The sequence below is a fragment of the Diadema setosum genome, chromosome 3, assembly GCF_964275005.1.
Source record: "Diadema setosum chromosome 3, eeDiaSeto1, whole genome shotgun sequence".
NCBI lineage: Eukaryota > Metazoa > Echinodermata > Echinoidea > Diadematoida > Diadematidae > Diadema > Diadema setosum.
The window spans coordinates 3,388,775-3,411,013 of NC_092687.1; the positions used below are offsets into that span (position 1 = coordinate 3,388,775).

General features: G+C 36.1%; 1 protein-coding gene across 1 annotated transcript in view; it reads right to left on the reverse strand.

Annotated features, from left to right (window-relative positions):
• Positions 1–22,239, reverse strand: part of LOC140226671 (uncharacterized) — a 101,648-nt gene that overhangs the window by 24,345 nt on the left and 55,064 nt on the right. Inside the window, exons 6-9 of the mRNA XM_072307110.1 lie at positions 6,010–6,177; positions 5,252–5,419; positions 4,268–4,444; positions 911–1,078 (exon numbers count right to left, since the gene is read on the reverse strand). Of these exons, the coding sequence (XP_072163211.1) occupies positions 911–1,078; positions 4,268–4,444; positions 5,252–5,419; positions 6,010–6,177 (681 nt within the window). The remainder of the gene's footprint in view (positions 1–910; positions 1,079–4,267; positions 4,445–5,251; positions 5,420–6,009; positions 6,178–22,239) is intronic.

The window sequence follows — 22,239 nt, forward strand, 5'->3', positions numbered from 1 at the left end:
TATATTTACATATTAACCCGTTCCTTACGGGAACCTGGTTCCCGTGGGAGCAACTGATATATGGGAACCTGGTTTACCAGGTTCCCAAAATGAAGACAAGGGTGCCTGCTTCAGTGGCCTAAATTCATGTTTCTTTGTGTTAAAATGCTCAGAAAAGTGGGTTTGATAAAAAAGAAAAGAGTTTATCCTATCAGGATTTGTTCTCCTGCTGTTTAAAAAAGGGGGGTTTTACAGTATTATGTACCTTTTCCTGATTTAGTTTTGTGCTTGTTGTGCTGTAAACTCGTACGAACATGTACATAATGATCAAGGCTGAGATCAGTTAGAAATGCGGGTTCGCTGACCCCAGTCACCTCATTCAGGTACCTGGTTTTGTGTAGAACAAAAGATTCTGAGAGCTCATCAGCACACGCTCTATTCATACCTCGCACCCGATCGATATTTCCATTACACGGGCACATGTAGTTGACCGTAGAAAGGGGGACACAATGAACCGCTTGACTGCCTTCACACAGCTGGATTACCAACCCTGTGTGCCTCTCTGTCGACGGGCGAATAGAATCTCGTTTGGGGGCATTAAAGGCACTCAGAGAATTGCGGAAGGAACGGGATAAGTGATGATAAATATTTTGCCGATGAATTTACATTAACAAAAATCGAAATACTCCGTCGAAATATAACTGGAACTACTATCGACAAAGGGCATATATGCATGCGACATCATGATATAATTTTCATGTTTGTGATATGAAATCTCAATACCAGATTATCATTTTCTTTTCTTTTTTACAGGCATAATGCCAAGAAATGAAGTAAAGGAAAAGTTAAGCTCTTTCATATTTTCATATTCTTTCAAATTAGACAAGCATTGGTGGTTCACAATCAGAAAACATATTTTGAAATGAAATACCCTTGCATCTGATGCTGATGAGGACAGGGCGAAAACGAAACTGTCTGTCATGATGACAGAGTTCAGCTCCAGAGACTGAAGGTTTGGCATGGCACAGATGCTCTTGCCATAGTCATATGACGCTGTATCCGAAAGGCCAGGTCCTCCATGGTGTATTATTGACTGGAGCTTTGCAGGACCGCAGGAAGATGAAAAATTATATGTTAAGCTTTGGTAAGACTAGGGCGTTTTGAGAGGAATAACTCATTGTCTTTACTGTTTTGCAAAGATTCGCAGTTGACGTTAGTAGCATCATTAAAGGACAGCATGTAAACCATTACTGCACAAAAAATACTGGAAAATACAGCAAATTTAAGAGAGTCCCTTAGTCACACAGTCACCCGAATATTTGCTTTAAGAATACAGGTTGTTTGTAATTGTAGCATACGTTTCAGAACTGTAATTCAGATGACAGGTTGCTATGTAACCTGGACTAGCAGAAATATCTGAAAACGTTTAACATATTTTTCTGTCGTATAAAATTGCAGCAAATCTGGCGACAGAGTTGCAAGAAAATTAGCTTTAAGAAAACAGACCGCATTGTATTCAACAAAAAAAGAAAGATATATATACAGAAAAAATATAATGTAATGGATACGTGGTTACTTAAATTAGATCACAAATACCTTGATTACGCAAATCAAACTGTGAAAATACATCTTTGTAAAACCCCTTCTTTGTAACACAATTTTGAAATTGTGAATAACTGCAGAAAATGTACATACAACTTTTAACACAGTCAGAAAATTTGAACCCAGCCCAGATATTTTAGATTTCTATGTGTTTAATCTGTTTTCACTGGTTTTCATGTTTTGGATTATCAGGATGTATGCTCTTATTGGTCATATGTGGGATATATTAAGTCCCAATCAGAATCAACTGGTGTCAACTTTTCCAGTTGATTAATGATACAGGACAACCAACTGTTTACATACACACATATACACACAGATACACACACACGCATACCCGCACCCATCCACACTAACCCCCCCCCCCCCACACGCAAACAAACACACAAGAACACATTAAAAATCACATACATTTAGTCTGTAAAAGTACATTTTTTTTAACAGTCTAATACCGTACGTTGACATGATTGATGCGCTCAAACTGATTGCGTCATGTCAACTTCATACCAAACTAACTATTTTGGCTCTTAATCCAACCAGTCTTTTTCAGAAATCCTTACGTTCGGCAGGATATAAGCCTAAAATATGTCTCTAATAGGCAAAACAAAAGAAATCTAAGAGATTCAATTAAGATGATATTTAAAAAACCGAAGTTGGGTAAAATAACGTCAGTTTCTGCATTAAAATTAAGTCCAGAGCGACGTTGGTAAACGAAAGTCTGTAAAAAAACCCTTCTTATTTAATATGTGCAATAATCAAGATTAAATGTAAACTTTTTTAAAATCAAATCGACATGCATGAACGGAAGTTTGGTGAAATAAAATATAGTCACGTTTTAGGAATTTTATATGTCATTGAATTTAAGATACCGTTGTAGAATGCAGGAATCTGTATGAATACACTAAGTTAAAAAATTTAAACTGTAAAATTACATTGAAACTATATAAAGTAATCCTTTTTTCCTTCAAATTACAAGTTTCTGATGTATCTCAGTTCACAACTAAAAATGAAGTATTTTATGCGCTTTGTGTAAAAAGCAAATCATAATTTTTGTATTTAGTTCAAGCAGATTAAATATGTATATATTTTTTCCTGTACAGTTTTTACAGGAAAAAAAAAATACATTGTATAAACGGAATTTTGTTAAGTTCCTTCTTAATAATCGTGTGCAATTTCCAATAAACGTAAATATTTACTTAATCAAGACGACGTACGGATATTGCAAATTTTACAGTGTTATAGAATATTCCTCCCATTAAAATCTATTCATCGTCTCCTCACTCAGGTGGTCATGCGCGTTAAAAGTTAGGGCTTGGTCAGAGGATTCACTTTGATATTGGACAAATCTGTAATACATCACTGCTTCTTCCCATACCAAGCATACGCTATGGTAGGTACAAAAATGATTACAACGTTTTTGTGCAGTTGACTGTATGTGGTCCATTAATTTATTTTGTTAATGAACTACGTACATGCATAGTTAGATTATGATTCAAACCTCTATGTTCTACGTAATATTGAAATTTGTCAGATATCTTTGAATTGTTACAATACTTATTTTTGTTTTTGTTTTTTCATTTTAAATAATATTATGACTTATTTCAGCACATTTTTTTTTCTATCAGACTTTTCCATCACTAGAATCCTAACATGGACCCTAAGAGAAGTAAAGTGCTGCAGGAAGTACGCCTTTTGTGGTATTTTCAGCATCAGAAAGTTGCTTAATATAGTCCTGTCCGTGCAGGTGCTGAAATTGCGGACATTCTTCACCACGGTTCCTCTTTCTTTATTTTATTTTATTATTATTATTTTTATTATTATTATTATTTTTGGGGGGAATTTCGCTAGCTTGCCTTCCAAAAACATGTCATACGGGAGCAATTTTGCTGGCCTTCCTTCCAAAACTCTAGATGGTGGGGGGGGGGGGGGGGTATTTTTGTGGCTTCCCTTCCACAAACCATTTCCATCCTTAAAGGACAAGTTCACCTTCATTAACATTATAAGGATTGAGAGAATGCAGCAATATTAGTAGAACACATCAGTGAAAGTTTGATGAAAATTGGACAATCGATGCAAAAGTTATGAATTGTTAAAACTTTTGTGTTGGAACCGCTGGATGAGGAGACTACTAAGGCTCGTGATGTCATATGAGTACAACAGTATAAAGAAAATGTAAAGAACATTCAACATATTTTAACTTTTTTCCGCATAATAAAAGAGCACTTGACTTGCCTCTTTCTAAAGGCAATGGGAATAATATTACCCATAACATATGTCAGTAACGAGTCAAGGGAATGTGTACTTTTTTTTTTTTAAAGATGAAATTTTGTGACATTCTCTTTATATTTTCCTTATATTGTTGTACGCATGTGACATCATACACTGCATTAGTCTTCTCATCCAGCGGTGACTGCAAAAAAAAAAAAAAAAAATTCAAAAATTCATACCTTTTGAACGGATTGTCTGATTTTCCTCAGATGTGTTCTACTAATATTGCTACATTCACTCAATCCTTATGTTAATGAAGGTGAACTTGTCCTTTAAAGGGAGTATCTCTAGGAATCTTGAACAAGCATTTGCGTATGGTTAGCCGCCTGGGGGAGGGGTTGTTTAGTATTATAAAAGAATAGAACCTCTTAGGTGGATGACTCCATTTGTGAAAATTAGATGAGATGAGCCTACGTACCCTTGCTCTTGACGCTGATTCGGCGAGATTGACAAAAAAATCTTCCTCTATCCCGACGTCCTTTAGCTCCAGAGTCTGAAGGCTTTTCATGGAACAGATACTCTTGGCGTAGTCCCGTGAAGCTCTAGCTGATACCATGGATATTGGAGGTCTTCCAATGTGACTAATTGATGCCAGCTACGCAGTACGGAAGGTTGGAAATTAACGAGAAAGTGCTCTAGATTGAGAAGAAAAAAATTACTCACTTTTCCCACCCCTCAAAAAAGAAAAGGAAATTAACATCGTTTTTTTTTTTTTCAGGTTGACAAAAAATCTCAATAATACTCGTATTCCTATAAGCATATGAGGAGTTTGTTCGCAAAAACCGATAAGTCCATTTTTGAAGATTTTGAAGTACGGTATCTTTCATAAAGTACAAAATAATTCCTTTTAAATGATATACATGTATTGGTCACTACATATAAAGGTAAATTTTTGAAGTTATGGTCAAAAGAAGCAAAATTGTTCTTATTATTCTCGTCATTTTTCTTGACCTTTAATCGCAAATATCTCCATTTGAAAAAAATGGACTTATCGGTTTTAGCGAACAAACTCTGCATTTTGAACATGATGGTTATGTATCTTTAATTAGGAGAAAAACGACTAGACTTAATAAATTCGACTATATTTTCAAATAAAGAAGTAAAATATCATAAAGGTAATACAATGGTAAAACGCATAGTCTCCTTTCCTCAATACCATTATCTGGATTGGTACCGATGTCACTAATTTTCGAAAAACATCAATAATAACAACTTTCACTTTTCAGATTGGAACAACATTTTTACTCCTTGGTATGACTCCTTGGATGCATTTTTTTTTTCGTAATCGCAGATGAAGCGGAAATGAATTTTCTACATTTTCTTAAAAAAAAAAGATGATTTGGATATCAATTGTACTCTGCTTTGAATGGAAACGATATTACGAAAATACGAAATAATATACCTTTGCTGTTGATGCTGATGCGGCGAGGGCGACATAAAACTCTTCCGCCATGCTCACACTTTGTAGCTCAAGAGTCTGAAGGTTTGGCATCATACAGATACTTTTGGCGTAGGCCTTTGAAGCTGAAGCTGAGAGGGGAGGTCCTCTAGTGTGACTGAGCGATTGCAGCTATGCCGTTGAGAAGAGTAGGAGGTTGAAAACGACATGAAATGCCATATTGAGACTATGTAGTGGGAAGAATAATAACCCCATTCTTCTCAACCTCCAAGAGCCCATTCCTCCACCCAAAACCAAACAAACAAACAAACCCAAAACCATGCACTACTGATAGGGATTCCGTCGGCTTGACATCTAAAGCTTCCTGTATTATGCTCCTTCCTCAACCCATTTGTAGCCTCATAATATGTTTCAATCATTTTGAAAGGAAATGAAAAATAAATTTGATGACAGGCTCCTTACATACCGTTACGTAGTATAAATAATAATATAGACTGAGAACAAATATGCAAATAAACGTGTTTCTCTGAAAGGTATAAGGATATGCGAAAATGGTTGAATACGATTTCTGATATTAGTCGGAATAATGATAATGAAACACCGAAAGGCCATGGCACCATTTCTTCAATTCATTCGCATGGTTATCATTCACTCTTTTATTGGATTACTTCCTCGTCTGTTTCATAAAGTAGACAAGGTGGGCGTGAAGTTTACTCTTTCGTTAAAAGGACGTGAAATTAATCATGGATAAAATAAGATACCCTGGCTCCTAAGGCTGAATCGGCGAGGACGATGAAAAAATCGCCTGTTATACTGACATCCACTAGTTCCAGAGTCTGAAGGTTTGGCATGGTACAGATACTCTTTGCGTAGGCGCGTGAAGCCGAAGCTGAGAGGGGAGGTCCTCCAGTGTGACTGATTGATTCCAGCTATGAAGCACAGTAGAATGGTAAAAATAATTCGAAATATCATAGTGAGACCTCGTAATATACGTGTAATCATTAATTAGTTTCATCCCAAAATATTTTGAATTGTAAAGATGTGAATGAGGAAGTCAGGCCCACCGCATCTATTTGCGCTTCTACGTCTTGGACTGGGACTTGAAACGTCAGTTTAAGGCAATACACATGGGCAGCAACCGTCCATTCGATCATTCCCAAAATCCAGAACGTCTTTTCCCTCTATTTTCACGTCGTCCTCAATCTGTGACGGCGGCTTTTTCACCACTCTTACTTTCCCGTTTTTTTTTTCCGCCTGGCTTCAGTCACTGGCTTCATCCACCCTTATTCTGGAAGAGTGCAGCGTGGGAAAGTTGAATATTTAGAGAAGTACACTAAATCCTAATCTTTAAACGTGAAAATAAAATTATTTTGTCCTCCTGCAGAATAATCCTAGAATGCCAGCACTTAGGTGACGCATCGCAAACAGGCGATGTTTGCAAAGTCCCAGGAACACAATTTCGTGCTGCAACAAGAACTTTTGGCATTTCTCCCTAGTCGCTACGACAAAAAAGTAGAATAAGTAGATAAGAATGCATTCATCATTATGTGCCACATGGAATATTGTCACCTTTATATCGTTTTGTCTTTCTTCCAAAATTCATTCAGTCTGCGAGGGGGGCGGGGGGGGGGGAAGTGCCTGCCAAATGTCTGTCTGCTTAACTGCAGGTTGACTTTATGTTCTTGTGACTGGCAGTTACATAGGCCTGCTGAATAACGTTCACACCGTGAACATGTTTACGGTAAATAGAAAAGTGTTCTAACTGGCCAGACGCAATGAGTGGACCGCAACCATTAGGCATCGCTCGAGAACGAGAACGGCTTCTTTGTCCATACAATCGGAATTTAATTCATTTTGGAACATTCACATTACCTCTAACCTCATTGTAAATAACATTTTTTCAACTGAAATTCATAAGACAAGCACCCTTTCACTATCCGTTCAATCATAAATTTATAACAATATAGCCACGTCTTCACGAATATGCTGCGCTCGTTCATTCAAATTGATTTTTGGGTATCCAATTTAACATGTTGTGCAGTCAATTTAGCATATATGTTTGTTTTTTAGGTCTTTCCTTATTTTCTTTTATCATGATTTTTGTTTTGTAAGCATCATAGCACTCCAAAATGTTCGTATTCGTTTCAGAGACTTTGGCAACCTTTTTTTTTTTTCAATGTGCTTACTGAGTCCGAGGAAGCACGTAGCCACATGTTATCTGGCCGTTATGAACGCTTTATTCCGAGTGGTTGACAAGTTCTAGGAAGTCCAGTTTATGAACCTCATTTTTTTATTTTTTTTCTCTGTCTTCTACAGATATACTTTTGTATCTATTGTGCTGTCATGACTATAAGAAGATAAGTTAATCTGCTGTACTGGTACAAGTAGGCCTACAATGACATGTACGAAAGAGAAGGGGCGTTTAATATATAACAACCAACTCGAGTTATACAATGTAGAAAGTATGATACTTTTACTGCTTAACAGTATATGGATGAAACAAAAAGTCACATAGAAAGACACGTTGAAATGTTCTCATCTTAAAAAAAAAAATATTGAGTACCAGTTTTACGAATACATTCGATAGCCACATGTACAAATTTGAACGCACAAGTTACAATTTTGAAAGACAGACTGTGCGATAGCAAGGGTTTTTCTGAAAATTGAATGAACCTTTCTATCAAACCAAAAAAAAAAAAATTAATCTTTTCATCTAAATGATATCATGATATGTTGGGGGAGGGGTACTTTATGGCTACTGTACCGGACCCAGTACAGGATAAAATGACTGGTTTTTGTGATTTGGTCATCTGTTTTGCGTACTATACAGAAATATGCTTCCTTTGCAAATCGCTTTGGTGTTAGGGTTAGGTTTGGTATCTCTGTCAAGTACTTTTCCCATTGCAAAATAAATTAGCACATTTGTATTTTCAGCTAAGTAGAGTCATATGGGAGGGGACTATTCTGGGCTACTGTGTAGGGTACTTGATAGATATTATGAAGTACAGTACAGGTCAAGTGTCACGCACTGACACGTCTTCAGTACATGCACGTGTCACGCACTGACACGTCTTCAGTACATGCTGCGCCTGCGCAGTACGAAATAAAGACAGCTTCGGAAAGGTACTTTTTGGTGTGCACATGTGTTATTTTGTACCTATCTCTTACCTCAGTATCAACGCGTGCATAACAGTACCTACTGTAGCGTAGCCTATATGTGACCGTGCACCTCAAAACGAACATAAAGTCGCACACACTGATTTTGCGTGAGAACTGAAAATAAGTGAAATGGGTCAACCTAGCCGAACTTGACTTTTTCATATTTTCTGAAAGAGCGGGTCTTCTTTTACATTATGCTAAAATTTGGTATCACAAAACGGGCAGGAAAGTGTTTTTTTAGCAGTTTATCTCGAACATTTTTGGTAGAATAGTGTGATTAGGTGTGTCTTTAGAATCCCTTTTTCATTTCTGAAAAACCTTGTCCACACTCTTCACTTTCAACTCTAATAACTTTTGAAAGGATAGTGCTACTGCTTTGAAAGTTGGCATTAATTATGGACAGAATGTGCTAATGAGGCATGCTTAATTTCATTTTAATCTGATAATCTCTTCATTGTTGTAACTCTGGTAGTTTACTTCCTGTTTTTTGTCCCATTCATCGCACAGCCAGCACGGTTTGGTGAAGATTAAGCGCTTGAATAGACACTGTACTTCAGAGCCTCTTTTCTCAGTTCACACTTTTCCTGAGTTTGTGCTTTCTTTCCAATATTTAGATAGGTTACGAGAGTCCATTTGATTTGAGTTATATATCACTTGAAAGCTTAAATTCTGCTCTTTCAGAATATGGTCTTAACTAAAAATTCATGTCTGGCGACTTTTTGTTTGTTTTGAGGCGCAGAGTCACATATGACGTGTATCTATTCTAAAATGTAACTTCCTATATATTCTTAAGACAGATACGAAAAAATGGCCTTTCATTTTGCGAAAAAAAAGTTAATTTACTTGCTATGCTTCCATAAAAAAACAGGCATTTGATATCCATATACTGTTAGCCGTCACACGCGAAATACTGCAATTAGAACTAAACTGAAAACATGAATTTAGAACTAGCTCATCAATGAAACCTTTTTTTAATTTAAATTTCTTTGAACACCAGATTGCATTAGATATTATGGCTGTTTAGCAGTATTCTATTGCTCTCTTCTTCTGGAATAAGCTAATAAAAAAAAAAGAGTATGTGGAAGCCATTTTGACAAAGAGCTGCCATAGCCCTTGGGGACGATGTTTAAATGGATGCTCAATATCTTCATTTCAAATTTAAATTCAAGCCTGAGTTCATTTGAATGTCTTTTGTCAATTTGCACAAGAAATTGAATTGTCTTCTTCTGGCATTATCATATTTTCAAGAAATAAATAGCAACTATAGTGGCCATTTGGAAAATTGTGGCCATGGTCGTGGATGGTGCCATTTGTAATGACCTCATATATTATTTTCTTTTGAATATGACTTTCAACAAATGTACAAATTTTATTGATTTTATCTCTGAAATTAGCAATTCTTTAAAAAAAAGAAGGAAAAAAAGAAGCGGACATCCATAGTGGTAAGCATGGCCCTTGAGGGCGCGTTCTAAGAAGACCTTATACTTAAATTTATTTGTGAGCATAATTTTCAACTTGTTTACAAAGTCTTATTGACCTTTCCTTCTGACATCAGCAAATTTTTGCAAAAGAAAAAAAAGGAGGGGGCATCCATGGCCGCTGTTTTGAAACTTGGCTGCTATGGCTGTTGAGGGTGCACTTTTGGATGACCTATTATCAAATTCAGTTTGAATGTAATTTTCCACCTTTGTGGAAATTCTGATTGATGTCTGCAACACTTTACAAAAAAAAAAAAAAAAACATTCATGGTGGCCATTTTGAAAAATCGCTGGAATGGCCATTGAGGGGGCAATTTGCAATGGCCCAATAAGTTTACTTTTGAATGTAATTTCCAAACTGTTTGCAAAATCTCGTTGGCTTTCCCTTTTGATTTTAGTAAATCTTTTCGAAAATACAGCATTTATGGCGGCCATTTTGAAAAAATGGCTGTCATGACCGTTAAGGGCGCAATTTCCGATAACCTTATATCGAGATTTATTTTAAATGTCATTTCCCATTTTTTTTTCCTTTTGAAATTAGCATTTTTTTTAAATGAAAAAGTGGCACTTATGGTGCCCATTAAAACAAATGGCTGCCTGCCAAAGACAACGAGAGCGCAATTTTCAATTGCCCAATATCTGGATTTATTTTGGATCTAATTTCCCGCTTGTTTGAAAAAAAAAATGGCTTTCCCTTCTGAAATTTGTAATTATTAACAAAAAACGCATTTAAGGCGGCCATTTTGCAAAAAATGGCTACCATGGCCGTTGAGGGCGCAATTTCCGATGGCCCAATATCTAGATTTATTTTGAATGTAATTAACATTTATTGGCAAAATCTTATTAATTTTTCCCTTCTGAAATTTGCAAAATCATCGAAAAAGTGGCACATTAGACAGCCATCTAGAAAAATGGGTGTCATGGACGTTGAGGGCGCAATTAACAATGGCCAAATATCTAAATTCATTTTGAATGTAATTTTCCACTTGCTTGCAAAATCTTACTGGCTTTCCCTTCTGAAACTAGCAAATTTTTCGAAAAAATGACATTTATGGTGGCCATTTTGAAAAAAAATGGCTGCCATGGCCGTTGAGGGCGCTATTTCCGATGGCCCGTTTTCTAGATTTAATTTGAATGTAATTTTCCATTTGTAATCAAAATCTTATTGACTTTTCTCTCCTAAAATTTGCAAATTTTACGAAAACATGGCATTTATTGCAACCATTTTGAAAAATGGCTGCCATGGACGTTGAGGGCGCTATTTACGATGGCCCAATATCTGAATTTAATCTGATTGTGATTGTCAACCTGTGTGCGAAATTTGGTGCTTTTATCACAAAATGCACAATTGTTCGGCTATGCCGCTCCACTAAACGGAAAAAAGCAGTAACTGACATTTTTACGAATTTTACTTTTTGCAAAAATGAATAGTTTACCCATTGCTCTTTAATGTGAATAGGTAAGTTTTGCACACAAAAAATTGAAAGTGACCAAATATGCAATTTTTCACTTTTGCAAAAAACAATAACTGTATCCAGTTGATTCAGCTTTGCTAGTTTCCCCACGGAAAAAAGCAGTAACTAACAAAACCTACGGAAGAAAGCAGTAACTAACAATTTAGTCTACTCATTCACACTCTGTAGTCCTTCCTGTATATTTTTTCCTAATACCTTAAAAAAAAAATTCTATCAATTTTTAAAGCAATATAAACAGCAGTTTCATGACTCTGCCCGCAGGGAATCATAATAATGACAAGTTGTAGAAAATGTTTCTTTCTGGAGACTAGCAAAGCTGGCAGACTGAGCGCGCTCAGAGTGCAGAATACTCGTGCTGCATGCGCATAAATTTTGCAGCACTACTGTACGCTTACATTCCTAGAAGTGACAAGACCTATTCTAGGTCTAACGTTAGGTCCTAGATCTTATAGATCTAGACTAACCAGAAAGTAGAAGAACTTTATAAGCTGGTGGTGGTAACAATTCTCCTCACTATGGTCATGTGACATGTGCAGTTACTGCTTTTTTTCCATGGGGAAAACAGCAGATAACATGTAAAAAATAACGGAAACATAATTTTTTCCCTAGGTATTGCTAGACAACTAGGTATAGTGCATAATAATACCACAAAATTATTTTTGCATGTTTCTGTGTTTTTAAAGAATCTGCAAAAAAACACAAAATAGCATTTATCTCAGCTCAGCAGATATGCAGTTACTACTTTCCCTCGTGGGGGCCAGGTATACAGACCTTGTGTTTATACCAAATCAAACTTGTGTACATTCCAATGAAGTCTCACCTAACTAATATTTTGCATGATTTTCGTTTTTATATACTTTATCATGATATATGTAAGAAATATGAAAATGAAATGAAAATAGCTGGCATTGCTGTTTTCATGATAGGTATACCCAAAGGAACGATATCCACCAACTTTTGTCCGTGACCTCCTTCGCCTGAATAAATACATTTTTTGGGGCCCGTTTTTGAGGCCCCTAAATTTCAGTACACGATGTGACTTGCCAGCAATTTATTTTATTGACTTTTGGCCACATCCTAATGCATAGAAATTTATTAATGCAATCATTAATTTATTTAAATAGGTGAACAAGGTAGTCATCTTTAAGTGAGTACTGTTACAAATATCAAATATTGCAAATAAAGTCACATATTACGACAAAAAAAATGTGAATGAATATGTGGAAACATAAAAATACGATATCTGCAAAGACGAAAGATTAGAGCAGTAAGAAACTATCAAAGGCAAGGTCGAATATTAAAATCTAAACCTTTGTCTCGAAAACTTTAATAGACAAATTAGATAAGTAAATCTAAACTCAGCTCTTTATCATGACGACGTGCAAATGACAGTTAATATACATTTGTTTCTGCTGTTTACTGTATCACTTTGGTTCTTACTGCTAGATGTTTTGTGCAATTTCTTGTTAGAAACCTGAAGGTTGTTGAACCGGGAACAAGCAAAATTGGAAAAATGTACGTTTTTGCGTGTTCTGTTCTAGTTATGGAAATGAACAATTGGCAGGAGAGAATATATGGTTTCCTGTGGGACTTGATGCCTAGTAGCCATCGGGCATCAATAAGAGGGAGCTAATCCATTTAGGACTTTATCTTTATACGGAAATGCAGTACTGATATTTGATGCATTCTTTTACACTTTCTTAATAATACTAAATTTTTCAAATAAGTTGGCTGGTTGTTTGCATCATAAAATGCATCAGTTAAGCTTGGAAATTAATGTTTCCACATTACTTATTTCCATTATAAATGCAAATTGGATGGCTTTGATTATACAGCCTCAATACATCCTCCAATATTTCACTTTTTCCCTTTTTCTTCACAAATGTTTCTATCGAGCTGCTTATTTGTCTGGGATGAGATAGTTAAGGGGTTTTATTTCATTTCATATAAATTTCCACGAAATATGGAAATGAAGGATTATTAGCATAGATACAGGGCGTCCTTTTGATATAAAAATCCATTTGCCCAAGGGAGGGGGGGGGGGTATTGTACTACAAAACGCAGCGATCATGTAATATAAGTGCCATTTCAATCGAATAGAGAAAAACAAAATTTGTTTGTGATAATAGCATTCTCACATAGACAGGTAAATTGCTGAAGAAACTGAAGAAACATATCACACGTTTTAATTGTTCTTTTTTATTTACAGCTTCTATCTCAAATACATCAAATTGACATAATGGGTACAGTTATAGAAATTCAAATTCAAATTCTTCAAATACAGCATGAGATACCTGTATCTTTGATGCTGATGAGTTAACAGCGGAAAAGAAACCATCTGTGAGGTTAACGCCGTGGAGTTCCAACACTCGAAGGTTTGGCGTTTTGAAGATCATCTCAGTGAAGGCCATTGATGCTTCACCCCAATCTGCAGATCCTTTTGTTGTAGTTACTGATAGCTAAACAGCATCACAATTATCATTGTGTAAAAAAAAAAAAAAAAAATCAAAAACTAGGAAAACAATTTCATAGAACGAAATTATCGCTTTTCTCTTATACACAATTAACCGAACGTAAAAAAAGTGACCTGAAGAGTAACATATAGTGACATAAAAGCTCTCAAAAATAAAATGCACCTTCATCATTTAAATATCTTCATTTTTAGTGAAAATGCATATTTGGAAAACGAATTGTAGAATTTGGTGCACTGTTCTTGTAATTGCAATTTTGTCAGCTATCTGCCAACGACATAGATAAACGATACTTTTATATAGAATATATATGTGACCTTGCACCGCAAACCAAACAAAAAGTCGCACCCCTTGATTTTAAGTGAGGACTCAAAAAAGATGAAGTGGTTCAACCAAGTCAATCTTGAGTTTTTCATATTTTTCTGAAAGAGCTATCCTTCTTGTACATTACTCTTCAGTTTGGTATCTTAACATGAATGGGAAAGTGTGTTTTTAGCAGTTTTTCTATAATACTTTTCTGGGAAGAATAGAATGAGCAGGACTGGTGTGACTTAGAGGCCGCTTTTCATGTGTTCAAATTCTTTGCACACTCTTGACTTTCAAGTCTAATAACTTTTGAAAGGATGACGCTACTGCTTTAAAAGTTAGCATTAGTCATGGGCAGAATGTGTGAATAGAACATGCCTAGTTTCAGTTTAATCTGATAATCCCTTCATTGTTGCTGCTCCAGTGAATTACATCCTGTGTTTTGTCCCTTTCATGGCAAAGCTAGCACAGCCAGGTGAAGATTAAGCGCTTGAATAGACCGTGTACTTCAGAGCCTCTTTTCTCAGTTCACACTTTTCCAGAGTGTGTGCTTTCTTTCCAGTATTTAGGTAGGTTAGCGGAGTATATTTGAATTGATTTATACATTATTTTAAAGCTTAGAGTCTGCCCTAGCATCTGCCCTTAACTAAAAATCCATGTCTGGCGAATTTGTTGTTGTTGTTGTTGTGTGGTGCAGGGTCACATACACGAAACGAAAAGTTACTTTCCAAAAGGTTCTAAGTCTACTTTTAATAGTGAGTTTTTTTTTTTTTTTTCACATGGTTCTTTGTGTTTTCATGCAAGGATTTTGTGGCCCTTAAAAGTACCCCATCACAAGATAAAGAAACTGTGCCTTTGAAAGGTCGACATGTCTTGGTTGGCTTGTTATGATGAAGTAGTCATCACAATCCTTGCACAGCTACATGCAGCACCAACTCTATGAAGCCCATTTTCTACCATCCCCTGTTCCATTTCCCTTGTTCAGCGTGTGGACATTATCTCATTCTCTCTTTTTTCTTTTTTTCCTTCCATTCTTTTCATCTATTATGGCAAGTTGTGTCATGTTGTTGTGTGTCTCCTGTTTTGTCCCCTTCTGTCGTATATCATATTTGAGACAAATTTTTGAAAATAAGTAATTCATATGTTTTATGAGTGGTTCACAATATAGAAGCTTTGCTTTTTAGTGGACCTCTCAATTCCTTTTTTTTTTTAATGAAGCATGACTTTGCATCATATTTTGCCAGTATGCGCTCTTATGTTTATCGGTATCATGTTTCTGTTTATGATGTAATTCCTGATTTATCTTGTGTTATGTTTTGTTGGAAAAAACGAAGAATAAAATAAATGAGTTAAATTGAATATAATTGAATTATTAATTAATATATTAGTTCATTTTGATGACTTAGTACTTTGGGGAACAAAACTTTTACCACGATTATTTACAGCAAATAAATGTTGCTTCAGTTATTATTTTCGTCAATTTGTGTATATTTCTTGAATGATTTGTTCTCTCTATGAATTCTCACTTTTCCTCCATCTCTCCAAGGAAACTATATGCACAATATTGCCATTTTACAGTCAAATATCAAGTAATAGTAGTATTTGGGTAGCCTGCAAAAGCTAAATAGACAGAATTATCCAGCCTGGATTGACTCTTGGATGAAAGTGCGGTCAAGCGAATGCACGGGTTTTTGATTTGATCCTGCTGGATTTATATACCACCCTTTGAAACAAGAGAGAACATGATTTCTCGCCTTTTTGAACAAAACTCATTGTCGTTGCCTGATTTCGCCATTTTCTCAAAAGAATTTCATTGTTTTGAAGAGTTTATAGTGTGGGATCGCTAAAAATGAATACAATTCTGTCAACATGTCCATCTGATGGAAAATAGCTTTTGCACCTTTTGGAAAGAAACTTTTCATATGTGACATGACATATGCTCCGCCTACAATTGCTCCGAAAATTGCGACAAATGCTCCCCGACAAATCCTCCGCGACATTTGTTCCACCGAAAATTGCTCCTCCGACATATGCTCCGCCGACAATTGCCCCGCCGCCATTTTCTTCGAAGATACATCTGATCCATCGACAATTACTCCGCCCACATTTTCTTAGAACATACGAAATATGCTCCGCCGCCAAGTGCACTAAATCTGCTGACGATTGAATTCTCAGGTTTATTTAATATCATAATGTTTAAAGAGTTTGTTCGCAAAAACCGATATGTCCATTTTTGAAGATTTTGAAGTACGGTCTCTGTCATAAAGTACAAAATAATACCTTTTTAAATGATATATTGGTCACTACATATAAAGGTACATTTTTGAAGTTATGGTCAAAAGAAGCAAACATTTTCTTATTATTCTCTTTATTTTTCTTGACCTTTAATCGCAAATATCTCCATTTGGCAAATATGGACTTATCGGTTTTTGCGAACAAACTCTTCGTTTGTTTATCATAAATTAAGTGTGAAACTAAGATTGGCTGGCGACATCTAGATATCATCCAAAAAATATCTGTTACACAATTGTTGTTTCATTCCGTGGTCAACAATTTAAAAGAGATGTAATTGGGTGCAGTCCAGTAAGTCGAACGTTTAACTGATAATTATAGTATCCGAAAATTATATGATAACCATAGTTACTGGTTTAATTAATTATCAAGTCAAAGGCACGACAGGGTTGTTAAATTCGATTCCGAGATTTAGAATTTCGTTCCGTCTATAATTCTATCCAATCTGAAATTCTACTGTTATGAAGAGACGGTGATTGGAATATAATGGGCGTAAGAAATTCTTCTTTTTAAAGTTATATTTATCTACATGACTCACTAGAAATTGTTCCGCATGAGTAGCAGTATTTTGCTACAGCTTGATTTTGCATTGTTAACCAAATTCCCAAGAATTGCTTGCATTAGCCATTTTGCTGCAGCTCACATACAGAGAGAGTTTATGAAGGGGTCGCTCTTATTAGCCCAAGAGCATTAGGTCAAAAAAGGCCTAAACCTGGGCATTTTTGGTAACCAGATGATTTTTTTTTTTTCAGGATAGGTCCAAAAAAATGTCTAGAATAACATACTAAAAGTCTTCATAAATCCTCTTTGAGCGTTTTCCGCAATCCACGATGGCGTCCAAAATGGCCGCAATTTCCAGAAATTCTTATAACTTTTCAACCACAGAACCAAAGTACAAAAGTTAAATGTCTAAATATATGTTTTGAAGCATGAAGAACTCAATAAACCACATAAAATCAAGAATTTTTGATGCACGCAAGTACGATAATCCACATGGCGTCCAAAATGGACGCCATATTTGGAAATTCTTATAACTTTCCAGCCGGGTAATCCAAATACAAAATTTTAAAGTCTAAATATATGTTTTGTAGGATGAAGAACCCAATAGAATACATATTAAGAGATGTTGACGGACACAAGTACCGTAATCCAAGATGGTATCCAAAATGGCCGCCATTTTCTGAAATAGGCCTATTTATAGATTTTCAACTAGGCAACCCAATACAACATTTAAGTGTCTATGTTTCGACACATAAAGAACTCAATGAAATACATATCAAGAGATGTTGACGAACGCATGTCCCGATTAAACCGCTCGAGCTCTTCGCAAAATGACAGGCACTTTTTCCAAGTTTGCGTGTTATTGTGCAGGAACAATGCATTTCTCACTGCATGGATGAGATCTGTCAATGGAAGTGGTTAACTCATCAGGGCAGCCTGCACTACTGCAGATTTGTGTTTTATGGTTACTTCTAACGTTTTATGGTTCATAACCTTTAACATGGCCGTGTTGTCGATATTTGGTCCTTCCCATTAAGGCGAAACCATTATCTATTTTACTATCTTCATATCCAAGACATGGTTTGCCACTGGGAGCAATGTGTTGAATATGAACAGAGAAAAATGAATTGTGTGGGTTGGCCTCTGTGGGAGCGACCAAGTTTTCGGACAATAGGCTATATTAAAGGTTATGGACCGTAAAATGTTAGGGAAAAAACCTAAACACAAAACCTAAACACAAACCTGCATTCGTAAAGGCTGGCCTATTTAGCAACATTCATTGACAGATCTCATCCATGCAAAGAGACATGTATTGTTCCTTCACAATAACACGCAAACTTGGAAAAAGTACAATTTGTCATTGTTGTCTTTAAAGTCCATGTGCTCGGTCATGCATGACAATTGTCAACATAATTAGGTATCAATGGAAAGAAGGAGAATTCTTCTTTCCTTACAACTAACATTGTGCTCTTCATAACTGACAATTAAGAAATGACAGCCCTCCAAATTTGGATTTTTTTTTTGATACGCTCTGTATCAAAAAGTGCAAGTAGAATAAAGAATAAAGACTAGTATATCCAAGGCAATGAGCTAGTAGAGGATGTAGGGGGGGGGGATCCCTTTCGACTGGAGGGAGTTTTGCATTTCTATGATCATTAACCGCCCTAGTGCACGTTTGGTGTTATCTTGATTGTCCATCCTCAAAGAGTAGATGAATTATAATCTCAGTATCCCCATCGCCTCCAACTTCAGGGAGCTTTCATACCTGAATTGAAATGAAAATAATTGTATAATTTACACACATTTTTTAATGGAACATTTGGGAATTGTTAATCAAAGGGGTGTTTGATTTATACTGGGGAAGTGAGCGGTGGAAGGGTTTTGTAGGAAGGGCAAATTCCCCTTACTTTTGCATTTTGTAAGTGAAAGATCTAGCGCACACTTTTTGATGACATATATTCGGAAATTTGTTAATCTCAAAAGTGTATAAAGTCTATGGAAAGGGGCCGAGCGAGGGATGTTTTGATTTTTTTATGATTGCAATTCAATGACAAAGTGCACATACTTTAGGATGAATATTTGGAAAATAATGATTGTACAGGCCACCCCATTCCAAAAAGGGGAGTGGGATGCATCCAAGCGAACCTATACCCGTGCTGTGCACATTTAAGGGAAAGATTCCACTGGACTTCTGAGTTGTTGAATCTCGAACATTATGTTGAATATCTCTGTCTCTTTAATAAACAAACGGCGGCCAGTTTGGGCAACATTTGGTTTTCGCCAAGAACTCATGTGGTTTTATTTGTACTTACGTGCTTCATGATCACTGAATAAGTATTTTGTTTGGTTCCTTATGTCTCAAAATATATATTTATACATTTAAGTGCGCATCGTGGTTAGCTAGTTGCAGGGTTACGGGAAAAATAGGAAATGGCAGCTATTTTGGACACCATTTTAGATTTCAGAAAGTGCTTAAGTGCTTTATTTGCGTTTCAAAATCTCGTAAAAAGTGTTATATTTGGTTCCCTGTGACTCAAAACGTATATTTCAACACTCCAAGTGTGTAAAGTTGAAATCTACTTGCAAAATTATGAGTGAAAAAAAAAATCAGGAAATGGCGGTCATTTTGGACGCCATCTTGGATAACGGCACTTGCGTGCTTCAACAACTCTTAATATGTGTTTTCTAGGCCCCGTTGCATAAAACCTTAACCGGAGTTTTTTTCATGGTTAAACCCAGAAACTCTGGTTAAGAATTTTTAATCAGAGTTTTTCTATTGCATAAAGCTTAACCATAGTTTTTTCTCAGCTTAATGTTCAAGAAACTCAGGTTATTTAACCTTAGCTGTCTGACCAAAGATTAAATCTAAATTTCTCTGGTTAGCCCCACTTAGACTCAGAGCTACCAAGGCTGCCATTCTGGAAACAATTTTCCTGGGAAGATTTCGGTGCAGGAGTCGGAAACGCAGTACTAGATCTACGCCTAACAGTTAGATCTAGTTCTCTATTTATAATTTAGTTCTACAGGCCTAGGATAGTATCACCTTTATCAATATAGGCCTACTAATCGATCTAGCGTTAGATCCAGCTAGGTTCTTACTTCCTAGACTAGTTAGAATCTACTCATTAGACACTTTAGTTTTAGACGTATACAGTTAACAGTTAACAGTTAGAACTAGATCTAACGTTAGACTCTAGAACAATCTAGTTCTAAATTCTAGAAGGCCTGACTTTAGAGCCCTAGATTCGTGAATGAAGGTAGCACCAAAGAGGTAGATTCAATAGTATTAACGTTATTAGAGGTAGACCTAGGCCTACTGCAAGTAAATGCAACATAACCGTTGGGTACAAACTGCGACCAGCCCAAACGAAGCTAACGTTACAGTATCTGTGTGAAGGAGCGCCCCGGTTAGATGTAGCCGAACAGTTGAGTTAGATCTAGCCTACATACAGGTATACTTACTGTGCCTGTAGATGTGTAGGGTGTTTGCACTTTTCAATTCAATTCAATTCAATTCATTTCACATCTTTCAAAAAAAAAACAATGATAGACATACATGTATGTATAAAATGTACAGAACAGAACACAGAAATATACACAAAACAAGGCATAAACAGTACAAGGACAGTTACAGTGAAGTATAAACACAGTAAAACAGTAAGAACTGCAGCAGATGTGTGGGAATGACAAAAGGCCATTGGCCTGTGGCGATGTCAAAGGTCAAACCCTTGATGGACTGCATCTTACAAATTTGCATTTTCAAAATTGTGCTTAAATCATAGAACATATAGGAGACAAAAAGAAAGACAGTAGAGAACAATATTGGCAAGAATAAGATAGAGAGAAGTAATGACAAGATTTAAATACATGTACTAAACTCAAAAGACAAATACAAACAAGCTAATGAGCTCCAACAACAATAACAAACAATACATGAACAAACAACAGGCAATCAATAAAACTTAAAGATACCTCATAATATATTGCATATCATTTTTTCGTATCCATGTCGATAGCTCAGCTTCCATAATGTCGTATTGCACCAGAATCACAGATAAATCCCTATAACTCATAACTTATTTCCGAAAACAGATTGGCTATCGGGAAGCTTGTAGCAGGCTCACTAGCGGACATACCGCTACTCGTACTAACTGCATGTTACATGTTTGTGTGGCAGCGACAGCATACAGCGCGATACTGTCATGTACTACAGTACATTGTACATTTAAACAGCGCGTAGCGGTGATTGCTAGCTGTGCGCGGAGCGTAAAACTGAGAAAATCACTAGCACTTCCGCATTTTATCCTCGTCCAAGTTTATTTGAATAAAAGAAAGCCGAAATACCGTAACCTTAGTTTTTTTTTTTTTTTTTTTTTTTTTTTTTAGCCAGAGAAATTAACTAACCATGAAACTCAGGTAGGCACCCGCCTCTAACCCGAGTTTTTCTCAGGTTATTTATGCAACAGGGCCCTAGAGCTCATCATCCTTCAAAACATATATATAGACATTTAAATTTTGTATTTGGGTTACCTGGCTGAAAAGTTATAAGAATTTCAGAAAATGACGGCCATTTTGGACGCCATCTTGGATTACGGTACTTGCCTGCATCAACATCTGTTAATATGTGTTCTATTGAGTTCTTCATGCTTAAAAACATATATTTAGACATTCAAATTTTGTATTTGGGTTCTCTGGATGAGAAGTTATAAGAATATCTGGATATGGCGGCCATTTTGGACGCCATCTTTGATTGCGCAAAATGCTCAAAGAGGATTTGTGAGGACTTTTAGTATGTTATTCTAGAAATTTTTTCTGGACCTACCCTGAAAAAATCAGCTTGTTACCAAAAATGTCCAGGTTAAAAATAATGCTCTTCGACTATATTGTTTATATTCTCTTTAGAACTAGAAGAACGCGCATCCGCATGAGGTGCTTTCTTTGGTTTGATTCATTCGAATCTCTCCATCCCGTCCCGAGTCTGGCTCTACGTATCTCTTGAAAATTTTTACCAATTTAGTGTTCACTATCAATAATTTTCTTCTTACTAGTCACTATGAACATTGTGCATCCGGTGACTCGACATTTGCTCCTGCGACAATTGCTCCGGTCTTATTTTTTTCCCCCAAGGACTTCTGGTTAGGGTTAGGGCAAAGTTAAGTAGATGAAGGCGTTCTGAGCCAGCAAAATTCTATAAAAAGAAATGGCAAGTGGACTTCATTTAATCCCCTTGTTGGATAGGGTAAGTTTTTGAATGGATTTACAAAATATATATTTGGAAAATTAATTTTCTTATAGTTATACATAGATTG